Source organism: Hippopotamus amphibius, chromosome X (genome assembly GCF_030028045.1).
Source record: "Hippopotamus amphibius kiboko isolate mHipAmp2 chromosome X, mHipAmp2.hap2, whole genome shotgun sequence".
Taxonomy (NCBI): Eukaryota; Metazoa; Chordata; class Mammalia; order Artiodactyla; family Hippopotamidae; genus Hippopotamus; species Hippopotamus amphibius.
In genome coordinates, this window is record NC_080203.1 from 31,825,723 (window position 1) to 31,851,563 (window position 25,841).

Here is a 25,841-nt window from a genome sequence, read left to right on the forward strand (position 1 = left end):
AGAAAAAAAAAAAACAACCCAACCACTTGCCATGTTTCCTCTCACTCCCCCCCCCCTCCCCCGGCTAGAGGAATGAGTAATGAAGAAGGCAGGGAGTCAGACAGCTCCTCATGCTTCTTTACAATGTGTTGATGCTGTTGCTGCGAAATCTTCAATGTTGTGATTTCAAGGAGACAGCTAATAGCTTGCAGAAAGCCTCTGCTTTGGGAACAGATTTCTTTTTCTCTATTGGGAGGCATCAGTTTTTCCTAATGACATAATGCCTGGGTATAGCCAAACTCAGGAAAGCCTTGTAATAAAAGCCATTTTTAGAAAACTTTCCTGCTGCCACCACCCCCTGTTATCATTAGAGCGTCAGCTGCTACCTCCTATGAATCGGCCACCAAATTAGCATAGCGGGGCAGCAAGTCACTGTCTCGCCTCCTGACTTCCTGCCCGTCGGGTACCACCCGAGATATGTTTGTGATGAGAGGTCCCTTATCATCTTTGACAAATCACGCCTGAGGGTAGAGCTGTGTGCATTATGGGAGGTGGAGTTGTAGCCTCTCTGACCGGGTCGTGAGCATTAAAAAACTAAAAAATAAAAAAGATGAATGCTTATCCTCTCCAGCAGTCAGGGCGTTTTGATGGAAACTAGCTTCTGTCATGATGAGAAAACCTGAAAGTGTGTCTAGTCTGCAGGAAAATGGGAACCTAGAGAGATGCGTCATCTGGTGTCACTGGCACTGATGTCTGGGAGCGCCTAGTCACCTCAGACCATCAGGCCCCACAGATACCTTCCGAACGTGGATTCCCTAAGTCACTAGGCAGCTTTCAGGCTTGTGGTTTGCTCTGCTTAGGACAGATAGGGGCGAAGAGTCCTCAGGAAACTCAGGGCATCACACAAAATGATCTCTGACTACACTGTGGGTCAGGAGCGACAGTCATTTTGGGCTCTGCTCTCGGCTTAGCTCTGGGCCCTTGCTTGAAGCTCAGGCAGACTCCACCTTAAGTTCGAAAACTTCCTGTGCTGTGAAGCAGCTGTCCTGTGAAGGGGTTCTGGGTCCTTTCTTGCGATAGTCCAAAGTGTGCCAGTGTTTCACTGTGAAAACCTAAATTTGAGTGGATTCAGGGTTATCCCTATAGCAGCACCGCCCAGCACTCCTTCCCTTGCGTCCCGCCAGGCTGTTTTGAGTGGGAAAGACAGGGGCGGCTCACAGCTAGTGTGCCTGGAGCTGGGCCTGCGTGCGGGAGGGGAGCGTGCGTGTGAATGCTGTGTTACATGTGTTGTGACAGGGGAAGGCGTGGGGAGTCGCTGCTATAAAATATAGACACAGGATTGCTTAGCCTGCCTGCCACCGGAGTGACTGTGTCAAACTGGGTCTCCGGACAAGCCGTGGCACACGGACCTGCGTCATCAGAGAGCCGGGCTTGGGTGGTGGGAGGAATGGGTGCTGGTCTTTCAGTTCTGCATTTGACTCCAGCCCCACAGCCTCAGCCACCCCAGCCAACTGCCATGGGAAGTGGATTGGAAGAGTGGAAAGAAGCCTCTTGCCCAAGTGGAGAAGACCGGCCAGTCATCCCGCAGCTCCCCACTAGGGATTTTCATGGCAGGAGATGAGAGGCATGAGGTCTAGCCTTCCCCCGGGCTTCTGGGGAAAGAAAGCTTATTTCAGCTAGAGGGGAAAGAGAAGGAGGGAGAGGTCTTTTTACGCGCTCCTTTCCACCAGGGCTTTGAGAGCTCTCAAGGTTGTAGACTTTAATGCTTAGAATTGCTATGTTGTTCAAATCGAATGTTGTTCTTTGAATGGTTCAAACCACGGCCAGGGACCAGGGACTAGGCCCAGATACTTGACTTGGCTCAGTCCGTTGGCCGCCTATGAGGTCTGGGGTTTGGCCCTCATGGAGGCATGTGGGCCCAGTGAGAACACATGGGTGACTGGGAGGGTCACAGGGAGACCCGCAGGCACAAGGCTATCTCTCCTCCTGAGGCAGCAGTGCCATTTCCATGGTTGGCAGGTACGTTTGTGGGAATCACCGCCAAGGGTTGACTTGAGAGAATCAAGCAATGCTCTCGCTCGGTCATCGGTAGGAGCCTGGAATGGAGGCCAGCATAGCTAGCAGCACGACTGGGAGATGCTGTCTCCTGGGAGGAAGCCACGCCCACTCGGGATATTATCAGACGAGGAATAAACGCTCCTGACAGTCTGTTTCCTAAGGGGAATGATCATCTAGTCTCCCTAGTAGAATGGGTGTCATCAAACCAGAGTAGAATAATTGATGCCAGTTGGATCATCGAACGCTTTAAAATGTACCGAGAGGAATTTAAGGTACCCATGAGGGCATAAAGGTAGTGAGTCTGGGAACAGACTCCCAAGAGGAGGCTTGGGACTATCTCTTGTTGGAGTTTTCTGAGACTGGAGCATCCGAGGTCTCTTGGGTGAGAGAGTTACACGGAGTCCCCTTAGGGACCTGCTCGGGTTTCAGCAGAAGTGCTGTCTTGCATCTAGCCTCTCCTCCCCGGGCCCACACATAGAAAGTGTCAGCCCTGGAGGTGGGGCTGGTTGGAGGGTTTGCCTTCTCCCTGCTCTGCTCGACTCTATTCTTGTTGTCCGAGTCATCAGTCTCTCAAGAGCAGCGGAAAGAGGGCCCCACGATTTCCTGTCCTTCATGGTCAAAGCTGAGCTGACTTCCAGCCCTGGGTGGCTGGGAGAGGCTGGCAGCTACAGCACGGTGTCCTCACTGCTGCCTGGGAAGATTTGGGCACGGGACTTAGGGACCTGGGCAACTCCGTTAACTTTTCTGTGCTCCAGTTTTCCAAATCGCGAATGGGGTTTATAATAACCGCCCTGGAAGGCTGTTGTAGAATCAAATGAAATCTGCCTGGGAGCACTTGGAAGTGATATCCTTGCATATACTTATCAGAACAGACGTTGATGCCAGTTGCAAAGGAGTATGCCGTGGGAGGTCTTGGGAGCCCTCTGAAGCTGCCACGGCGGGGGCCGTGTGTGTTAGAGCAGGGAGGGATAAAATGACAGCAGTTTAAGGAAGAGGGGAAGCAAGTGACCCTGTCATTCTAACTAACAATGTCTTTTGGAGATAAAAATAACAGACCCAAGGAATACTGACATTTTTTAATGCCTTTATTCTCTTCTTAGATTTTTTTTTCTTTTTTTGCTCTTAAGCCCAGAGAAGTACTTCCCACTTCACATGCCCTCCTCCTCCATCACTGCCAGCTGAGCGCCCAGGATGCATAAGAATGATGCAACACCTCCTCCCTCGGTCTAGCCCTCTGCCATCGCTGCCCCTTTGCGTGACCAAAGCTTTGGGGTCTCTGCAGGAGGGGCAGCCTTTTCCTGGAAAGTGTTTGGGGGTGGATTTGAGGTCTCTGGGGGGGAATGAATTGTGCCCAGATGACCCCTGTGCAGAACCAGCTGGCAGAGGTCAGAGATGCTCCAGCCCTTAGGCAGCGTTTCCAGGATTTCATTGTCCCCCACCCCATGCTCCATGTGTCGCATGCCCAATGACCCTCATGATGGGTCCCTACTAGGCTGATGAAACATTTCCCACCTCCACCCCTCACCCACCTTCCGTATCCATAAACTTGTCTTTCCCTCTGTCCCATTTCAGGGACAGTGTTTGAAGTGGGAAGGGGTGTGGGAACACCTGAGATGATCATCAGGGAGCATCTGAGTGGGGGGGTGGGGAAAGGGGGGGCCGCTTCAGCTGAATGGCCAAGCTCCTAATTACCGCCTGTGTTCTTCCATTCTGAAGAATGTTCTTGGGGTGCAGAGCTAGAGGAGAATGGAAAGGAAGGATTGGCTGTGAGATCAAATTTCAACCGCCTCTTACAATCTGGCCTCGCACGGCCAGTTCACCCCCCGGGGTTCAGAGTGCTCCCCTCATCTGCTACACGAACCCCCCCAAAAGGGAGTGGCAGGCCAGTAGGGGTGGGCTTTGAAGTCAGAGAGACCTAGATTCCACCCCTAGCTCTGCCTCTTACTATGGTGTGGCTGCTGGCAAGTCACGTGACCCTTCTGGACCTCAGTTTCCTCTTCTATAAAATGGGGATAATAAGAATACCTATCTCCTAGTGTTGTAAAGCTTCAATGAGATAATGCAACGTAGAGCACCTGGTATGTGAGACACAGAGCTGCTGCTAATATCAGGTGCATAGCTCCCGATCCCATCAGAACAGTTGCTCCTACCTACTTTGTGAAGCCTGCTTTGACTTCCCATGGAATTAGCTTCTCCTTCCTCTGTGTTCCTCCAGCCCTCAAGCTTCTGTTCATAGTCTGGACCTCAGTGTATTATCATTGTTGGCGCATCTCTCCCCTACCACACTGTGCACTCGCCAGGGGCAGGCTCAGAGCTTTTTCAACGTTGTATTCTTCTTAATGCCCGGCACATAGTAGGAGCTCAGCGAATATTTGTAGACTGGATGAGTGAGCAAGTGAGTCAGCATAACTGAGATCGAGGCCTGTTTCTCCAAGCAGGCTAAGAAAGTTTGTTCCAGTGGACTTTTTGCTTCTCCGTGTAAAGCCCTTTTGGGTAGAACCCCACCCAGGAGCATCTGGTTTGAAAACTATGTATTCAGTGCTTACATTTGGCCAGTGGTGACTCAGCACTCATAACCTGGCCGGCTCCCTGTGGAATGGGGTGCTGTAAGCGTGTCCCAGGACCCACGCTACCAACTGGGGGCGACCGCCTCTTCTCTGATGCACAAAGCCAGCCTCGTCAGCTGGGCCTCACTCCTCACTACCTCTCTCCCCTGCCAGCACCAAGCCATACCCCCATTTGTGCTTTTCTTTCCTCTGCTATTCCTGTGGCCGTGCCACTGCCAGTCAAGGAGTATTTATTAAGCACCTACTGTGTGCAGGGCGCCAGACCATACACTTGAGCCCTTGGGCATATTCTGTCTTAGGTGACTTTCGGTATGTAATTCAGCCTTCCCCAACCAGAATGTAAGCTCCCAGAAGCTGAGGGAGTGTGTCTTCCACTCCTTTTGTTTCCCTTGCGGCCCCTGAAACAGAACCCAGCACAGTGTGGGTAAATACGTGGGGACTCGACTTCTAGGCTCAGGAGTTCAACGCGGGCTCTTGCTCCAGGGAAGGATGAGAACCAGGAGCGCCCATCTCAGTCAGCGGTGTGGTCTCCGTAGGTGCCTGTTCTCTGTGCTCTCACCCTCTGGGAAGGAGGGGCAGCGATCCCAGCCCCCTGGCTTCTCCTTTAGTCTCTCTCCACACACATTCCCCCCCTCATCCCACTCTCCCGCCCTCCAAAAGGCTCTTCCCCTCGGCAACTGTGAAGACTGAATAGCTGGCTAATCCGTGTTATCTGCTTATTATTCGACTTATTTTCTGTCTCTGTTCCTTACGCACTCGGCCATGTCCTTGTTACCTTCTATTGTGAATTTCTGAACAGCAGAAGCTTGGACTAGGCTTCTTCTCCCTACACAGCTTAGGAGCTTAAGAAAGGCCTCTTGATGATGGCAACAGTGAGGGACACTGCAGCCGGAGCGCCGAGGCCCCAGCGATGGGCAGCAGCTCTGCTGGGCGTCGCTCAGTGCCTTTCCCCGGAGTTCTGAGCTTTTGTCTGCCTCCTGTTTCAGGCCCACCTGCCGTTTGCTGTCATTGGCAGCACAGAAGAACTGAAGATAGGCAACAAGATGATGAAGGCGCGGCAGTATCCCTGGGGCACGGTGCAGGGTGAGTGAGTCGCCAGGAGAGGGACTGCGCTCATGGATCCCCTTCGGTCTGTCTCTTGGCTTGTCCCCAGCCACTGTGTGACCAGTCCGTGACTTGTCCGCAGTCTCTACTCATTTAGCTTGGGCCTCAAATATCTGTAGGGGTCACCAGCAGGCAAACTCTGGTTCCATACCTGGATTCTCTGTGGTGAGCAAGCTCTCTTTGTCTGTAACGGAGAAAGCATCCTTAGAACAAAAATAAAAGTACTTGGAGTAAGGTAGGAAGGAGTGCGTGAGAAAGCATGTGTACCCGCCTGAGTGTACCAGGAGATGGACGAGAATTGTGGTTCATAATAGCAAATAATTAGAAAAGACCTAGATAGCCATTAAAAATAGATTGGGTGAATTGCAGTGTTCCAATAATGCAATATTATACAGCAGTGAAAATGGATGGACTGTAGTTACATCTACAGCAATGCATCTCAGAAACAAATTGTTGAGCTAAGTAACTCATAGAAGAATACAGGCTGTGTGATTCCATTCATATGGATTCCAAAAGTAGATACAACTACACTTTACAAATTCATGCGTAAGTGGTAAAACTATAAAGAAAAGCAAAGGAAGGATAAACCCCCAGGTCAGGATAGTGGTTAAGTCTTGTTGCAGGGAAGGAGAGGCGTGAGATCAGGAAGGGACACAAAGGGACTTCTAGGGCGCTGGTAATGTTTCACCTGGGCCGTGGATACATTGGTGTTCTTTTTTTTTTTTTTTTTTTTTTAATCCTTTAAGGTGTACATTTCAAACACTCTTTTGTGTGTGTGATTATTTTGTAATTTAAAAACAGATGTATTGCCTACAGGCTCAGGAAAGTTCCTTTTGTGTCCTGCCTGACACATATTAAGTTACCCTTGGTACTAATCAGTCCAGCGGATAAAACAAGGCCCAGGACATTGCCACGGATGGAAGAGGTGTCTGGTCCTCCGAGTCTCCAGCCATATGCTGGGTGGCAGACGGCAGTGGCACCGTGTGTGAGAGGGTGGCTGGTTTACCGTAAACTATTCTGGCCACTGAGCAAACAACTGAAAGCTGGTGGGAAGATGTCCACGTCGCATCAAAGCCTCGCAGGCTCTAGGGCACGCCAGATACCCTCTGGTGATAGCTGGCTTTTCCACCGGTATGACAACGCTCATCATCAGAACATGCTAGGTTTTGGTCTTCTCTACCATTTGGAGCTGGGGATGCTCCTCCCAGAACATTTGCAGATGCTTTCTGGACCAACAGTCCCAGCCCAGGAGTGAATTTTGGAGTCTGAGAGACAGGAACCTGAGGTGAAATGAGAAGCTAGCAGACGTGGTCCCAATGACTCCTCCGATTCAGACCACCCCACACCCAACCCACAAAGGGGATTTTCAGAGTGTTTCTTGTAAGCCAGAGTTCGTGGTTCTCTTTGAGTGAGAGAAGCCATGCATTGTCTGGGCCTTGCAGGGGCCTTGGAGTCACTCCTTGTGACTGGGTACCAGGGACCACTCTCCAGGGATGGAGGAGGAGATGGTCCTGGGATGTTGCCTGACTTATGCTGATATGTTCTCTGACAGCGAGGGGCTTTCTCCTGGAGGCAGTGTGTCTTAATCAAAGTGGTTATGTGAGCTGATTTGGGCTTTGGAAAGATGCTCTGATGACTACAATGCAGTCTGCTGCAACCCTGCCCCACCCTTGTCATCCCAGACTCCCTCCCTGCTCCACGACCTTCTCCCAGACCTGTGAGACAGAATCTGGGTGACTGTGCCTGTTCATCATCTCAGATGCTTCTGTCCTAACGTGGTCAGGCCACACCCCCCCATTCCAGCAAGGTGGAGCCATGCCCGGAGATAGGTGCCGGAGCACTGCTCAACGACCCAAAATCCCTTCGCTGGGATTGGGTCCACACCTTTGTCCTTCTTGGCCACTGCCCCAAATGCAGACCTTTGCCACACTCTTTTGAGGAGGGGGCTTGTTCACTCAGGCTGGAAAATGGGGCCCACTCTGTCCTGGTCACCATTGCTGCCATCAGGCCGTTATCCACCCTCCAAAAACACCTCCTTTGAAGCTTCTGCCATCCAGATGGGCCACACCTGTGGTCTGCATCCCTCCTTGTCACTGTCATCTATTGATGTCCTAGTTCTTCCCCTTTATTCTTTGGACTTTGGCACCTGGTCATAGCCTTTGCCTGTCCTTTAGAGGACCTGGATTGGAATCCTAACCCTGTGACTTCTAGCTATGTAACCTTGCCTAACCTCATTGAGACCTGGCAGGGATGAGTCCCTTATCTGCCTGATTAATTCCTAGTCTTCCTTCAAGAGTCACCTTAGGGGTCTGTCGTCTCTTTGTTGAAGGCTTCACTCTCCTTGGAGTTCTCAGGCCCCCAGGCTCTTCTGGGCTTTCATTGCACCTTGGCTATATACCTCCATGCGGGTCATTTTTGCATTGTATTATGTTCTTCCACTAAACCCGAAGCTCCTATGGGCAAGACTCCATTGTTTCTGAATTCCCAGTACCTCACACAATCCTGGGAGCAGAGCTCCTGCAAGTATTTATCACACAGATGGTTGAATGTGCATTTGCCATCGTCCTAAAAGTGGTGAGGAGCAGACATCCCAGTGAGTGTGTGATGGGTGAATTTGGGTGGAGGTGCGGTTTCCCATTACTGTCATCCTTGTAACTTTTCATTTGCCTTTTCTGTAGAAAAGCCAATTAGGAGGCAAAATTGCGAGCTCTGTATCCACAGATTGAAAGGCGGTGTCGCTGTTAGACATTTCGCCTCTCGTTTGGTCCATCTCTGCTTCTTCTGGCCTTCCTTTCAATATCCTTTCAATCCCCCAATCCCTGCCATGCAGTTGAAAACGAAGCCCACTGCGACTTTGTGAAGCTGCGGGAGATGCTCATCCGGGTGAACATGGAGGATCTGCGGGAGCAGACCCACAGCCGCCACTACGAGCTGTATCGCCGCTGCAAGCTGGAGGAGATGGGCTTCAAGGACACCGATCCCGACAGCAAACCCTTCAGGTACCTCTCCCGCCAGCCCCACCCAGCTCAGCTCAGCTCAGCCCACCCCGGGGCGGGGCGGTGGGGGCGAGGGCGGAGCCTCACCCTGGAGAATTCACAGGGGAGGTGAGACACAGGTGCCCAGACCTGGAGCCGCAGGGCTAGGTCACTTGCCAGTTCCTTCTCTGCCTCGGCACACGTGCCATAGCAGCTGTGGCAGGGCGGGCTTGGTAAGCGTTGCTGCCCGCCTTATAAGGGCGGGGTCAGGGAGGAGGCCAGGGGATGGGCAAGGCCAACCCTCTCCTGCCACAAGCATTCACAGGACAGCTGCAAGCCCTGAGTCCCCGAGCCCGGGCCTTGCCTTCCACCTGGCGGTTTCTGCCTGGCTGCTGCCCCGCTTTCTTCATCAGGCTCCGGCTGCTCTGCTGGGCTTCCAGTCTGTTCCTTACCCCCCTCCCCATTATCAAAACCAGGTGGGACCAGGTAGCAGTCATCACACACGTTCTGGTGAACTTCTGGCTCTTCATTCACTGTCCTTAGTGTTTGTGTTCAGGTGCACGTTTTGTTTTGACCACAGGATGTTAATAATCCTTGACATCTCAAATCAGAATCTAAGATGCTTTCAGAGAAGGGGAGTGTTTTTGAAAACATTGCTTCAAATGCTTTCAAATAACTGTGCCGATGGGAGCTATACGTATGTGTCTGATCTGTATGCCTGATGTGTGACGTAAGCCCTAGATTGTAAATTACCGTGCAGTGCCCTTTATTGGGGCTCAGATCTTCTTTCAGGAAGTGTCAGGCCTCGATAAGCAAGTAAGGAGGATGCTTGTGGAATAAGAAAGCCTTCAAATGGCCTCTGAGATCCCACAGTACCTGTTCACAGCACAAAGCCAACCTGGGGACAAAGCATAGCCATTCCTTTGGGGATGCCTGGTTCTGGAGGGGCGAGTGAACTCCCCTTCATGGACAGGGGTTCTTTGAGTTGGAAGAAAACACGCTGGTCTCTCTGGTGGGTGTTCCCTTAGCTTTCTCTCTCCTTCCCTTCTGACAGCTTTAATCTGCACCTGCAGGGGAAGAGATGTCGTCTGGTCCCCTGCCCTCCTCCTCGGCTCCATCCTGACTACCTCTGTTTCCCGCGTCTTCGCCCTCTGCACGCTTTCTCTGCTGGCTCCTTTCCGTGTTGCAGGCAGACATTCTCATCCTAAAGAAACTCTCCCTCACCCTGCTCCTCATCACCAGCCTCTGCCCTGTCAAGGAGTTTGGCTCTGATGGGAAGGGGACAGCATTGTTCTGTATTTACTGGCTTCTGCCTCCACCACACCACTGAATGGAGGTGCCTCTCTCCAAGGTCAGCAGTCACATACTTACGGCCAATTCCAGTGTGGCCTCTGAGTCCCATCTTTTTTCAATATTAACACATCCTCCCTTCTGCCTCCTTCCCGAAATTCTCTCTGCCGTTGGCTTTTCTAGCACTGGTCCAGCTGGTTTCAGTCCTCTCACGCGCGCTGCTGCTCCTTCTCAGCCTCATCGACAGGTTCATCGTGTTCAGCTTCTTCCTTTCCATGTTCTTTCCGAGGGCCTCTGCTCCATTCACTCTCTCTTCTCTTTGTGGCTGGTTCTTTCTACTCTCACAGCCTTAATGGCCACCTAGAAATAGATCACTCCCAAGCGAACATCTTACTTTTGAGCTCCAAACCCAGTGATCCTACTGCTTACTGGATATTTTCACTTGGCTGTCCCATGGAGGAGGTATGTGAAATTCAAACTGTCTCAAATGTAATTCATCTCCTTCCCTCTTAAACGTACTCCTACTCCAGCGCTCCCTGTCGCAGTGCATGACACCACCATCCACCTGGTTGCCCAGGTCAAAAAAGCAGAATCATCTTTGACTCCTCCCAAGTCCTGGGAGTTCTGCTTCCCTCACTGGTCTCCCATTCCCCCATTCCCTCCCAGCCCTTAACATTAAGATCCTTTATTTCTTACTTGGATTGTTGGAAAGTCCGTCCTTCACACAATGCCCAGTGTGGCCTTTCCCATTTTTGAACTGGATCAAGTCAGCCCTGCTGAAAGCATGCAAGTCTTAACATGGCATCCAATGCCTGCTCTCTCCTGCCATGCTTAGGAACCTCATCTCCCACTTCGCAAGCCACGTGGGACCATGCCTGACTCCCCAAGTGTGCCATTCTTTCTCCGCACGTGCCCTGCCACAGGCTGCCCTCTTCAGAGCACACATCCTCATCCTCTTCACCAGGCTACCTCCCATTTCTTTAAAGCTAAGCCCAGGCCGGGGGCACGGAGACTTAACCCCGGCATCTCCCACTAGACTGTGAGTTCCTTGATGGCAGGCACAGTGGCTGTTGGCTCTAGATACTGAGTGACTAGCATAGTGTCACTTAATTCTGTGTCCAGCACATAGTGGAGTCTCATTGAGTGTTTGTTGAAATCGTTCAGCAATGTGGTCAGTTTCAGAGCCAGGACCTGGCAGTATAGTGCAGGTGGAAGGACATAGATCATGAGATGAAACCCAGCTTCCGGTCTCAGCTCTGCCTCTAACTAGCGGTGTAATCGTGAGCAAGTCACCTCATTTCTCTGGGCCTGTTTCTTTATCTGTAAATCAGGGTATAGAAGCAGATGTTCTAAGTCACTCCCTGTTCCAGATATCTCTTGGGTTCACCAGGGCAGCCCCACCTCCTGCAGCACCCTGTGACTCTGCTGTCAGGTGCCAAGCCAGGTGCCCACAGCTTTGCGCTTCTGCTTTTGCATGTCTCCCAGAATTGAGGAAGGGAGGGTGGGGGAACCCAGGGAGGATCATTGGGGCCGGTTTTCAATGAACAGGAACCATTCCAAAGCCAGGGGAATTAACCTGACCATGTTCGCAGTTTACAGGAGACGTATGAGGCCAAAAGGAATGAGTTCCTAGGGGAGCTCCAGAAAAAAGAAGAGGAAATGAGACAGATGTTCGTCCAGAGAGTCAAAGAGAAAGAAGCTGAACTTAAAGAGGCAGAGAAAGAGGTAAATGTGAGCCTGCATGCCAGGTGGGAAGGAGAAGGAGGCTGAACTTGGGCAAGATGGGTTTCTGCCCCAAGAGAGCAGCTTGGGGAGTCTTGTAGCCTCTGGGCAGGGATGGGGCACAGCATCTGTAGCCCTGCCTTGGCTGACAGAGAGGAGGCTGTGAGATCCGTGTCTTCTCCATCCCTCATTCCCCAAGGCCGGGATGTTTTCTCATTCTCTGTTATTTAATTCTCTAGAGCTGCACTGTCCCGTATGGTAGCCGCTAGCCCACGTGGCTATTTACATTTAAATGAATTGAAATTAAATACAATTTAAAACTCAGTTTATCAGTTGCATTAGCCACGTTTCAAATGCTCAACCCTCGTGAGACTAGTGGCTATCAGATAGTGAGCATTTCCATCACCGCAGAAAATTCTATTGGGCAGCGCTGCTCAAGACTCAAGACCTGACATAGGCCCTTGAGGTCAGGTGCGGGGTGATTTTTTCCCCCTTTCTGGGAGATCGGAGCTCAGTAGGGACAGGTGATCACTTTCTTAGCGGTCCTGCCCCATCCCATCTGCTCTGCCAACCACAAGGAAAGATGGTCCCAGGAAGTCCTGGGTACCTTGCTGAATCCTAAACCAGTGACAGCTGGTGCATTTCCCCATCCACTTGAATATTCTGTTCCATTTCATGCTAGTGTTAAAGAAACATCTGTGCAGCTCTAGTGAGTTTTTAAACTAAGGCTTGATGGTCTATCTGGAGTTTTCATTACTTAAGCCGTGACTAATAGAGTGCAGTTAGCCCTGTAACCATTGCCTTGCCTCCAAGGACCCACTACGGATTCCCCTACTGCTGTCAGATTAATTGGCCTCAGCCACAGTTTTGGTCATGTCAGCAACTGCTTCAACTCTCTGGGCCTCGAAACCCATAAAGAAAGGAAGCACTTAATTACTTCTCAAGTCTCTTCCTCTTGTAATCTGCTACGATGCTCTGGTGTTATTGCCGAAGCCCATGGCAAGAGAATTGACTTCATTTCACTTTCACTTTTCAAAAGAAAAATATCACCCAGTACTTTTAGGAAGACAGGTGAGGGGATCTCTGTGATAAAGAAAATGAATGAAAGGCTAGTGAACAAAAGGCAAGTGAAAGCAACTGGTCAGCGGAGCTTCTATCACCAGCCTACCCCAAGTGACTAGGTCTACACAGCAGATCTGTCATCCACCACCCCTTACTCAGTGACAGTCCCAGATACCTACAGGACACCTGACCTACTTCACAGTGTGCCTCTATTCCCTCCTGAATCCTCAAAAGAAAGTGAAACGATGCTTGGGCTGCTCTTACCATTCAGGGTAGTTTATCAACATTCTAGTTTGTTACCACCTACACCCCTAGCTCTCTGATCCACTTATCCCAGTGGCTAACATTCATGCTCTTCTCCTTCGGGTCTCTGGCTCTATTGAGGGCTTGTTAAGCCTCCCCTTGATCAAAGCTGAGGTTTCTGCACTCATCCCATTTTCTAAAATTCTTTTATCTCCTTCCACGTCCAAGGACAAGTGTTTTCTTTGACCAGCTTCGGCATCGCTAGAGTTTTCTCTGCAATCCCCAATGATCCTCCTTGATTGGAGCGGATGAAAAAGGGCAGGGGCCCTTTTCATACTGAGAGAAATCTCATTATATAATCATCTAAAGAATGAATTGACCTTGGGCAAATTCCTTAACTTCTCATACCTTCTGTTTCCTTATAAAATGCAGATAATAACAGAATCTACCTCCTAGGGTTGTTGTGATGATTAAATGAGTTAATATTTATAAGGTGTTTATAAAAGTCAGTGCCTGGCCTATAACAACCACTCAATAAATGTTCTCTATTATCACTGATGTTATTTTAATCCATATGTAGTAACTATGGGGACTCAAATAAAATGCTTGATTAAGCAGAAGGCACAGTTCCCTGACCATATTCAGGAGCAGAAACGTGGAGGTAAAATGACAGAAGAGAACGATCCAGAACATGGTGCCCTTTGGTGACATCATAGCCGTCCCTGGCAGAAATGTCTCCTCAGGTCCCAGGGTCCTGCAGGGTCGAAAGCCTGCCCATCCCCACCCCACCCCACCCCACCCCCGGGCTCAGCTCAGCTGGGATCTGCTCACAGGGGGCTCTCCCCAAACTCCTTGTACTTCCCTGCCAGCTACATGAGAAGTTTGACCGTCTGAAGAAACTACACCAGGATGAGAAGAAGAAGCTGGAGGATAAGAAGAAATCCCTGGATGACGAAGTGAACGCTTTCAAACAGAGAAAGACGGCAGCTGAGCTGCTCCAGTCCCAGGGCTCCCAGGCTGGCGGCTCACAGACCCTGAAAAGAGACAAAGAGAAGAAAAAGTAAGTGGTGGGCTGCTCTGGGGCAAGGGCCTCTTTCCCCTCCTGCTCAACCCCTCAGGGCAGTGACAGAGGACAGCTGGGGGCTGATAGGCTCCTTTGGGCCCCTATAACTGGTCTCGGTGTTCCCACCAGGACCTTCGGATTCCCTGAGTTTGGGGAGCTGAGAGTAGGGGAGGCCTGCGTGTGGCCCCAGAGGCCCAGCCCCTCTGCTCAGCCCACTTGGGAAAGCCCTGCAAACTCAAAGTAGGAGGAGAGGGAGGGAAAGGGGAGGAAGAGCAAAAGGAATGTGAGAGAGTAGAAAGGAGAAGGGAGGAAACAAGCTGCCAAGTTATGGGAAAGAGATGGACACAAAGAAGGGCAGAGAGAGGGAAGCAGAAGACTCCGGGCACCCTCTTTCCCCCAGGAGGTTGGAGCTGATCTGGCTCACAGGTGCTCATCCTACGTCTGAGGTGGTTCGCCTGTCCATGCCTGGACTCCCCCCTCGCCCCCCTCAGTTCTCACAGCTGCGGCCAACAGAGTTAAAGCGCCGCCACTGAAGACTGCAACCCTGTCCTGATTTCTCACCCTTTCCTGTTCCTCCTTCTTGGCTGCTTGGTTGTTCCCAGCCTGGGTACCGGGAACTTGGTGCGGAACCCTCAGATGCTAGTGTCCTCCGTGGCTCCACCCTCAACCTGGGGAGTGACTGTCCAATCCACCTGTCTCCCCTGGTGTTCGGCGAGGCAGGTTAGCATGGGCTCCTGGGTACCATGTGGGTCAATAACCCTGACTCAAGCCCAGGGCTTGCTTGCTGAAGTGATCCACCCTTATCCCAGCACCAGAGAAGAGCACAGCATTTCCAACAGGACCTATACAACACCAGGAAAACATCCGGTGGTCCCTTGCGCTGTAGTTGTTTGTGCAGTGTGACTGGAGGAGCCCTTATTTGAAGTGTCAGGCAGTGTCCTTACTAAGCAGCCTGGGGATCTGAAACATGTCCATGGTCATTGCCTTCTGTTCTTACCCACTTGTTGCTGGACTCAACTATTGGATATTTGCCAGAAGGAGGAAACATCTTCCTTTCATCTGTGCCTGGCTTGTCACTTAGGGATAAAACAGTACATTTCACCAACAATAAAATAGAACAGTAAAATATATTTCAAGGCACTCAGTTTTGCCATCTGATTATTCTTTTTTCAAAAGTGTAATTTGGGTGTTTTCACCAATTAGTCCAGAGATTTTTTATTACTGAATCACAACACTGTATGTCAAAGTCACTGACGAGTTTTTTTGGTATTACCTGATAGATCAAGTTCAACTAGCCCAAAAAAAGCCTCTTTGGACACACTGTATATTAACTGACCTGTGTTAGTTGCACCCGCAGGAATGGATTCCTATTTTTAAGATCAGAAAACTCTAAATGTATCTTCCGGCTCTAACCTGCGGCCTTCATAGTCCTGTGGTGTTTGTTAACTCAGTCCCTGGGGCAGTCTCACAGGCTGCTGACAGGAATTAGGAGATTCAATTGTCAGGGCCCACTGACACTCAGCTATAAATAGTCCCTATTGAGCTGTTCAATGGAAGTTCCTCCCAGACCAGGCTTTCTCCTCTTGCCCCAATTAACTGACCACCCCCCCTCCCACCCCGGGGCAAAAGATCCCAGTAGGGAGACATGTCTCTCCAGTCTCCCAGGAATATTTGGAGCTGGCGATGGCACCCTTTTCCGCTTTTGAGATGAGTGAAAACCTCACTGGCACGAGGCATCTCCTATTAACAAGAGAGCCTGACAAAACAGCCTGTCCTCTTTCATATTTCCAGATGTATAAGTGGCCCCTGGTCTGGGCTTTTTATGTAATTCCCTGAACAGTTGGCTAACCTCTGGAAGACCCATCTTTAGACCTGTGTCACTCTGGTCCCATGGTGATGATGCTGGGGTAGGGGGGAGGTGGGGTTTGAGGGTGGAAGTGGGGGTAGAAGCATTTCCTCTGGAGAGATTGTGATTGGAGCTAATAGAGTCACTTACTGAGAATTTCCTTTGGCTGCCCTTAAAGAGGTTAAGAAAGGGTACCGGTGTTTCAGGGGTCCCTACCAGCCCACCCTCCCCTCTTCCCCTCCCCACTCTTCCTAATCTCCTTTGACCTCTAACTCTTCATTGTTTGTGTCAACTCATTATATTTGATTTCTCCCCAAGCTCACTCCACCTTCATCAGCTTTTACTGTTTTACAGTTAACTCTGCTGTTTGCTGCATGCTGCATGAGACCCAGGGTCCTGGTAAGCTTTATTAACTCTAAATAGAACTGGCAGTGGCTTCTAGAACACATCTCCCCAAATCCCACCCCCTGCCCAACACACATATCTAATATCAAAGAAGCTACTTCATGGTTCTAGCTGGTACTCTCCTGTGACATAATATTAAGAAATAGTCTGGTGTGATTTCAAGTGTACATGTGGAATGTTTGCCTTCCTGATTAAAAGTGGGGTGTTTTCAGACTTTTGCTGCTAGAACAGCTAGGTAGCATAGGTGGACCCTGTGATCAATATTTGAGGTTTCAATTTTGGCCATTTTTTTCCTTAAGGAGTCATCATTACTTTCAAAATTAACTAAACTGCCGTGATAAGGGGAAATGTTGGGTTCACAAGCCCTGTCCTGCAAGGTCACGGTCAGCCTTGATGCCCAGGTTTGGGAATGTTTTGAGCCAATGGAAACTTGCTTCTCTGTTTCCCTCTTGTGGCTGTTTCTTATCTGAGGGGTTCAAGTTCTCTGATTTCATTTGGGCATGTAACCCACCCCTCCCCCCAAAGCCATAATAAAAGTGGAAGAAAATGAAGAATTCTCAGATATTAAAGAGAATTCCTTACATTTAATTCTACAAGTACCAGCTTCATGAACACCTTTGATAAGGAGGTAAGCAGGTAACCGTTGGTAAGATGGATTCCTGAGGGCTAGGGGTTATGTCTGCAGGAGTGAATAAAGCAGCCCTTGGCATCACATAGTTTATAGGTTGATTACAGCAACAACGATTAAGCTTCTTCTGTCTATTTTACTAGACTCAGATAGTGAGTGGGGAGGAACATAAATATTTTAAATCTAACATAATTAGGCTTTTTACCATTTTTAAACTTTATCATAGAAACTCAAACAGAAACAGAAGAAAGAGCATAGTACAGTGCAGCCTCGTGTACCCACAACCCAGCCGCCAAACAACTGTCAACGTATACCAATCCTGCCTCATCTATTGCCCCAAACCGGCTGGATTATTGTAAAGCAAAACCCATATCATTTCATCTGTAAATACTTCAGCATGTATCTCTAAGAGTTAATGATGCTTTAAAAAAAAAACATAACCACAACGCCACCATTATCACACCGCTGAAATTAACAGTTCGTTCACATAAAATTTCTAGTCAGTGTTCAGAATACCCCGGTTGTCTCATAAATGCCTTCTACATTTGGTTGGTTTGGATCAGGGACTATAAAATATTGAGAAGACGTCTCCCCACTCACCCATGGAGTTTATGATTTAAATGGAGAGCCTGCTGTTAGTCACCAAACTAATTGGTGCAGCTACTGCACTGGGGACTTTGGGCAGCTGGCAAAACATCCTACTTTCAAGCAAATCCCGAAGAGGAAATCCATAGAGGCTTCTGAAACATAAGGCCCATGAAATTGGGCCAAAGGAAGCAACCCCAAAAGAACAATGAAATGATTTATTGTCTGGCTTAAAGGCAAGTCTTGGAGCCCTGTTAGTTGACTTGAATGAAACAGCAAGTTTCCACCTAGGAAGACTCTCAATTCCTAGAGCGTCTGTCCACAGCTGCAGTCCCAGTGCCCAGCAAAGTGGCCGACACTCAGTTCATGTGTATTTTCTTTGTTCCTCCATTTTCAATGAGGAGAACAGGAAAAATGCGTCCTGGTCAGTTAGATTTCAGTTATTGAAACCCAAATTAACGCGGCTTGACACAATTTGGTTCAGCTTTCTCTGAGTAAATCATTGGTACTGGCCATTACTAAAATGAATCCTGGCAAAACTGTAATTAAAGCCATACTTTACAAGTGAGAGGCAATTGGCAAACAGCGGGAATAGCCAGCCCTGACCCTAAGTAGGCTGGCTTTTCCTGGCATGCTTCTCCCCAGCAGACCACAAAAGCAGTTCCAAACCAAATAGCGGAGGGAGGCCTTGGCCCCCTGGGGTCTGAAAGCAGCAAAGGCAGCCTGTCCCTTCCCCAAAGCCCTCATTCCCGGGGTGGATCACAAAGGCCACCCCTCATTAACTAGAGTGCGGGCAGGGTGAGGCTTACTGTTCTGGTTTTGAAATGGCTTGAGGTACTACTGGCAGCTACCTGCAACTGCGAGAGAAATTCTTCGTCTGTGACCTGCACACAGCTGCAGGTGCTCTGTCTCACTGGTTACTGGCCCCTTGACCCTTGAGGCGGGGGGTGACTAGTGTATGGATAGTATATGCATATCAAAATAGTTCAGCCTTCCCATGCAGCCCGGGACATAGGCCGTTGCGGTGTTCTATAGGTTTCTCTTCCCCTAGGAAGTAGACAAGGAAGAAAAATAGAGCTGAGCATTTGTATTACATTTTAATACTATTCAAAGTGTTCTTCCATATGCTCTCTCATTTTCACATTACAACAGTCCCGTGAGGTAAAGGAGGAAGGGCTGAGCTTCAGTTTACAAGATGAACAAGTGGAGGAGTAGGGAATTGAAGAGACTTACCAAGGCTCACATAGGGAGTTAGTGGCAGACCTGGAACAAGAACGAAAAAAATCCTAGTTCCTGGTATAAACTACCATTCACATGAGTGTGTGTGTGTGGGGGGAGGGGTGTGTGTGTGGGGGGGGGGTGGGTGTATTCACTCTGAGGAACTGACTGTACAAACATACTCAGCATGAGCTTTTAAATGTCCCTTCCCAGTGTCTTTATTTAATGAGATAAATGTGTTCAGGTAAAAAACAAAAAACAAAAAAAACAGGGGCTTAGATCCAAAGGCAAGGAGTTCTCAGGGACATCGTGTCGTGAAGGAAACAGTCTTGATCAAGCAGCCAAGGGATTCGGGCTCTTCGTCTCTTGGTTGTGACTCTTTCTTTGTGACCTCAGGCAAGTCAGGTGGCCTCGCTGTGTTTCTCAGCCTCCTCATACGTCAAACTTGCGTGACAAGGATGAAGTTTAAATGGGAGAAAGTTCAAAGTGCAGTGTGAACACAAACCGATAATGGACTTCCATAGTTCAGGTTTTCAGGTGACTGTAATCGGACTCTAGTGCAAAGCCCAGTCACTGCCCACAGACACTTTTCAAACAGATCTTGCCCCGGGAGTACCAGTTAGCGGACTGGGACTCTCCGAAGGTGAATCGTATGCCTCCTCTGCTTTCCCTATGGGGCGAGGCCATCAGTGGCTGAGAGCCTGGAGCACCATGCCGTGGCCTGAGGCCACCTGGAGATTTGCTGAAGGTATTCCTGTACAAGGTGTCTGGGTGGGCGGCGCTAGTCAGAGCCTAGCAATTAAGAAGAGAGAAAAGGTGTTCTTGTGGCTGTTGATAATTATTTTCCTAGTTAATGCCACCACGGTCACCACTCAGAAGTGTGTGGGGGTGAATGAGAGAGAAAGCATGTTCCCAGAAGCCAATGCAATAAGGCCTTAAGACCATCTAACACAGCTATATTCTAATTTATCCATTAGTCATCATGACAGTTTTCTTCTAACCTTTTTTTTTTTTTGACATTAATCCATCCATTCATTAACCCAACTTCTCTTTTCATTTTCAGTTTGGGCTTCCTGTAGACGCCCTTTTCCTGCGCAACAGAGCTGGGCCTCCCTTTCTTTAATCCCCTTAACCCGTCTGGGGTGGGGAGGGGCACACAACCTGTGCCCTCCCCTCTCTTCCTGCCAAGGTTTATAGAAGCCTGAGAGTCTGAGGACGGTGTCTGGCCTCTGGTCAAGAAGCCAGCAGTCACATGGTTTTAAAGATGCATCCTGCATCCCAGTGCCCCTCCCAGCGCCCTCTGCCGGCCACTCCCCACCCCATCTTTGCCAGACTGTAACATGTTCAGGGGTCCCATCTGCTCCTCTGTACCACCCGCTCCCCGTTCCAACTCTGACTGCTCCTTGTTCCCCTGAGGTATTTGCATCCACCATGGCTGGGTCAGCACCAGTCAGCATGGCTTTCCCCCTTAGTCCGCAGTCACTTGGCTTCCCCAGCCACCCCTCAGCCCCCAACAGGAGCCACAGCCTCTTCTCAGAGGGTTCCACAAGGAGATCCTTTGGTGCCTTTTCCTTCTGGCCTGTCAGCCCAGCCCTTTCCAGTTTTGATTCACTCAAAGTAACCGCACTCAAGCTGTGTTAAAAATCTGGAATGAGTTTATTTACACCCAGCCCTTCCCAGACAACATGACTGCTGAAGAAAGTAGCATAAATGTCCCCTCTCTATAATTCTGAGTACCCCACAGATGCAAAAGGGAGAATAAACCTGAATATTAGTACCAACCTAGTGTCTTATGGAATTGTTATGAGGTGTCTCAGCGTCTCCTCTGTAATTTCCCTTAGGACGCCACACCATCCCAATAAGGCAGGGCCAGTAGCAGGTATAATCATCCCCTGTCGTAAACTGCCAAACTGAGCGGTCAGAGAATCAGTGTTTTCGGTTTTGCTTTGATGAATCTTCCAGTCTATTTATTTGGTGAATGTGATGATGAGTTTCAATCTGTATTTTGCACATGTCCCCCAGTAAGAAGAGGCGAGACTATCACTTGAAGAGGAGAAAAGAGGTGTTGTGCCTTGGAAGGTCCCTAACTTTATCTCCTGTCTGAGGAGTTGGTATTTTCAAAATCTTCCAGCCCTGATTTGTTTAATGGGACCCATCCGATAGTGGCTTGGGGAACCCCTTTGAAAGCCCTCCATTGTCAGGGCCATGCGCCACAGTGGCCTTTGGTGTTTGGCCAGTGAGAGAGTGAGAGCTGGAGGTGACCTGGCAATGATCTGTGGCTAACACGCCGTTTCTCTGCCCTTCCTTTGCAGTAATCCATGGCTGTGTACTGAATAGTATTTCCCGCTACAGCTGGACTGGACTCCATTTAGCCTTTTCAGCCAAGGTTCCTATTGTAACTGACAGCTTTCTTTGGGGCACCAGGCAGCTGGGTCCCCTGCCCCTGCCATGTACTTCCACTTCAAGCCCCACCTCTTCTTTTGATTTCTGCCTCACAGTCCCACTGGCACTGACCATGACCTTCTTCTTTTTTATTTTTGAGTTTTTTTTTTCAGTCACTTTCTTTTGAGACACAATCAAACAAGGCTGTGCCAAATTTTCAGGCCTTTTTGAAGTATTGAGAATGGGGAGGGGGTTCTCTCGTCAATAATAGATAATAACAGGAAGCAAAAAGTAGGGGAAAAAAGCAAACGAACGCACATACTTTATCTTTTCTTATTGGCAAAGCAAGAGTGCAGTTTTGATATGTATTGTTTGGTGAGTCACTGATTGGTGAGTGGCCAGAAGCAAGTATGAAGGCGGTGCTGCCAATGCGTACGCTAGTGTCTTGAGAAAATCCAAGTCACACAGTGGAGCATTTGAGGAGATCCTATGCTCGGAGATGTAGAAAACAAAAAAGCTTGGATACTCAGCCAGTAGCTCAGGGAGATGCTAAGTTAGGGCTGTCATGTCTCCTTGGGAAAGGCTTCTTTGCAGCTTTGACGTTTCTGTGACCAGTTTCACAGCTGCTTCCCAAGAATCCCAACCTTAAACAACTAACCGGTCTCCATTCCCTGGGGTAATTATTTGCATTACAAATAGGAGGCCCCCTCATTTGCATTTGTTTACAGATTAACTACTTGAGGCTTGAGGAGCTCTGAAAACTTCAAAAGGTATTAGAGCCACGCAGCCTTTGAGAAACCTTCAGAGACTAGGCAGGAATTTCGTATGAAGGGAGACCTTTGGGTCCAGAAGATAGATAGGACCCACTTTTTTTGTAAGAGGAAATTGAGGCCCAGAGAAATGAAGGGACTTGCCTGAGTCCCCAGTGTTGTTTCGTGCAGAAGCCAGGCTAAATTCAGTGTCTCCTGAGTCCCGATGCATTTCATTGAAATGGATTCAATCTGTTCATGTATGTTCCTGGAGACAAGTCTTTTGATGTTCAGGAGAAAATCAATAGTTAGTATTAGAGAGCCTTTGAGGGTTTTATCCCGTAGAAAAATATTTGAGGATGGGGTGGGCAGGGATGGGCAAAGCAGAGGACTCTAGGCCAGCTTCTGACAATAGGAGTCACAGGCACCTGTTGGGTGCTCAGCTTTCATGGGAGTCTGGAATGCGGCATGTGGATGCAGATGTTTAACAGGTGCCCTAGATGATCCTTGTCATCAAGGAAGTATGGTAAACAAAAATCTCCCCTGTGAGTGAGTACGAGACTTTTGGAAAATCAATCAAGGCTATTAAAAGAATTAAAATGCTTATTTTATTGGGTGGCTTGTCTCACTGTAGACAGAAAGCTTTTCTTCCGTCTTCAGTGAAAAGACTTTAATGAGTACAATTGTTACTATTTTTAAAATATACCCGAAGTACTCTGTTTACTTCTGGTGAAACAAAACCAGTCATTACAAATGGTCTGTGTCCTGGCCCACCACCCCCTCTCACCCCAGATTGGAATGGAATGGTTTTCCTGAAAAATCCGCACGTGTATACACACACACACACACACACACACACACACCTCGTTTCTCTTATGTCAAGAAGTTTGCTTTTCCTAGTTGCAGTACAGATCACTTTTGTTTTTGTTTATGTTTTTTGTTTTAATCATTTGGCATTCACATGTGGCTGTTAATATGTGCTTGCTTTGTTTTGTTTTTATTAAAACAAGAAGCTTTAAACTAGTGTGTGGTGTTCTTCAACCTTCTCAGCAGATTTCCCGGTGGTGATGGTCCATCAGTGACCCCATTTCTCACCTGTCTCCTCCAAGTATAATCTGTGCTACCTCACACTGCCCACTTCCCTCACCCTGTCTTACTTTGAATGTCCTTTTTCTTTGGCTAATTTCATGTTTTCTTTCTCTTTCTCTCTCCCTCTCCAGCTTTTTTTAATCTTGTCTTCAGCAGCTGCACTAAGTCTAAAGGAGAAGACTGCCATTATAGAAGAGTTAGGGTTCCATATTGTCTCAAACCAGAAACCAACCAATTCCCTCTCCCCCCAAACTGCGTGCGCACACACACACCACACTCCACAAGTGTTCACGTGTCCCTGTGTTCAGGCAAGACGCTCTCTCCCGACTTACATGGTATTTTAAATGGAAGTGTCTTGTCCTAACCTAACAAGGCAGGAAAAGAACCGTCCGAGGTGGAGAATGGACCAAATGTAACCTCAGAGAGACAACTGCAGGATGACTCACCCAAGTGTAAGTGACTGAGGCAGGAGACCTCAGCTGTGGGTGTGGAAGTACAGTTCACAAGTTTTCATTTGAGTTTTCTGTCTTTCTTTTTAAACACCAATTTTCTGGTTCAATGGGTTGACTGTCTACAGCCGCTATTAAACATGTCTGAACATGGATGAGAAAGTCAAGCAACATTCGTATCTTCTTCAGCATTCACAGACCTTCTGCAGACTCTCCAGCAAGCTGGGGAAGTGGATCTACTAACACTCAGGTGGAGAAGGGAGAGTCGGGGGAGTTTAAGCTTAGTGACAGCAAAATTACTCCATTCAACCTTCCAAGACCAGTTGGGGTTTTGAGAGAGGTTTCTGCTTAACTTGGGATCTGGAGAGAGAGCTTTGATGTTGATAAATCTGTCTTGAGTTCATTGGTTTAACTTGCATCAAAATGCCATTTGAGTGTGTTCATTCCCATGTATCCCTACAAACATTGCCATCCCACTGTCCCATGTCTCTTGAGAGAGCCTCTTTGCATGTTTTCCAGAATCTGTGTTTGTTTTTCCTTTCTTCTCCTTTGTTCTTTTTGCTCAGAGATGTGACCAGTCACTGCCCCTCTGGGGCTTTCATTCGCCAGGAGAAATATCCCAAAACCAGCACTGTTTAGCTTGGTACCTTTCTAATGTCCATGTCAATTTTCAATAAAATTCAAAGAAATGCTCAATGGCTGTGTGATCATTAAGTGATGCGCCCACCACGGTTTGCCTTAGGAGGAGTGGGTGGTTTCTTTTGAAGGGGGTGACTGAGGGGCTCAGAGAGGCAACATCAGCTGGTTTGCAACCTTCCTGGGTGGGCTGCTGTGCCCACTCCCTCCATCTGGGCTTGAAATTTCCATGGGGCGAGGTGGGGGTGAGCAGGAAGTCCTTTACTTTTCCTTCATTAACATGGATTTAACTGATGCGTTGAGCCCGTTATCATCTAGGATAATAGATGGAGAAAGTGGAGTGCCAGACCCTACAGAATAAGATTCAGGTGAGTTTTAATTCCGGAAGGAAAAGAACTCTGCGCTGCATGTCTTCTCTTATTTAATATTGTGATGTGAGCATCCCTAAATTTCATGGATATGACTGGAAAAGCCTTCTATAGATAGGGTCTACTAGGGAGAGAAGCCTCCCTGTCCCTCCCAGCATTAAACTGGGCAAGAGGGATAGTGGTCAGTCTCCATAATTCTGGTCGCAGTCGAGGTGGGGTTTCCTTTCCTCGGCTTCATTTCCCGAATGGCCAGATGCTGGAGACCGGAGGGTGGTCGGCACCCTCTCTGTACCGAGGCCTGGAGACCACAGAAGGGGTTACAGGGGAAAAGGCACTGGCCTGCGTCTGCGCAGCTCGCACACTAGGGGGCAGCGAGGGGGCAACTCTCGCCTGTGACGTCACCGAGTCCCGGCAGGCACTGAGGTGTGGAAAAATACCGGTTCTGGAGCCAGACAGACTTGCCAGCTGTGTGTGCTCTGGGGCAAGTTGTGGTCAAAACTTACCTATAAAAGAAGAATATCAGTAACTCCCTTGCAGGGTGATTGCGAAGGGTCCACGAGCTAATATAAGTTAAAGATCTGGGTGTTCATTAAACGGAATCCCCATTAAGGATGGAGTTTCCCCTTTACTAGAAGTATCTTCCGTTCTTCCAATCCACGGTTTCTCAATCTCAGCACTATTGTCTTTTGAGGCCAGATAATTCTTTGTTGTGGAGGCTGTCCTGTGCATTGTAGCATCCCTACCCACTAGATGTCAGTAGCCCACTATACCACCCCTTCCCAAGTTGTGAAAACCAAAACTGTCTCCAGATAATGCTAAATGTCCCCTGGAGGGCAAAAGTGCCCCAAATCGAGAACCATTGCTCTAGGCCAGGGGTCAGCAAACTTTTTCTGTAAAGGGCCAGCTGATAAATATTTTAGGTTTTGCAGGCCACGTGATCTCTGCAACTATTCAACTGTTACTATAGAACAAAACCAGCCATTGATAATACACAAAAGGATGAACGTGACTGTGTGCCAACAACACTTCATTCACAGACACTGAAATTTGAAATTCAGGTGTGGGTTTCATTTTCACATGTCCTGAATTATTATTGATTTTCCACAACCATGTAAAATGTAAGGACCACTCTTAGCATGAGGGTCACATAAATACAGGCAGAGGGACTGGATTTGGCCTGTGGGCCATGGTTTGCCGACCCCAACTCTAATGCATTCATTGAGCCTAAAGGTATTAGAAGTGACTGGCTGGTCAAAAGAAATCGGAAATGAAGATAAATGGCTGATGTTTGAATGCAAGTTAGTGGGGAAATGGGTTCAATAACTAAAATTTGCATATAGTTTTGCTAGAGCATAGATGGGGGCAAGGGTCTGCTGGGGTGCTGAGAGCCAGTTCCTGGGGCCATGCTGAGCAGAGAAGGCCA

The 25,841-nt window shown here is 48.8% G+C and overlaps 1 protein-coding gene across 5 annotated transcripts in view; it reads left to right on the forward strand.

The window, feature by feature from the left end:
- SEPTIN6 (septin 6) overlaps positions 1-23,167 on the forward strand; it is a 65,759-nt gene extending 42,592 nt beyond the window's left edge. Inside the window, exons 6-11 of one of the 5 annotated variants that reach the window (XM_057718678.1) lie at positions 5,591-5,687; positions 8,539-8,707; positions 11,566-11,698; positions 13,870-14,060; positions 16,264-16,308; positions 19,809-20,523. In XM_057718678.1, the coding sequence (XP_057574661.1) occupies positions 5,591-5,687; positions 8,539-8,707; positions 11,566-11,698; positions 13,870-14,060; positions 16,264-16,267 (594 nt within the window). In that variant the 3' untranslated portion in view covers positions 16,268-16,308; positions 19,809-20,523. Of the gene's footprint in view, positions 1-5,590; positions 5,688-8,538; positions 8,708-11,565; positions 11,699-13,869; positions 14,061-16,263; positions 17,368-19,808; positions 20,524-21,057 lie in introns of those variants that run through there. The other 4 variants (XM_057718679.1, XM_057718680.1, XM_057718676.1 and 1 more) reach the window with 4 other exon arrangements.
- Positions 23,168-25,841: the final 2,674 nt, after the last annotated feature.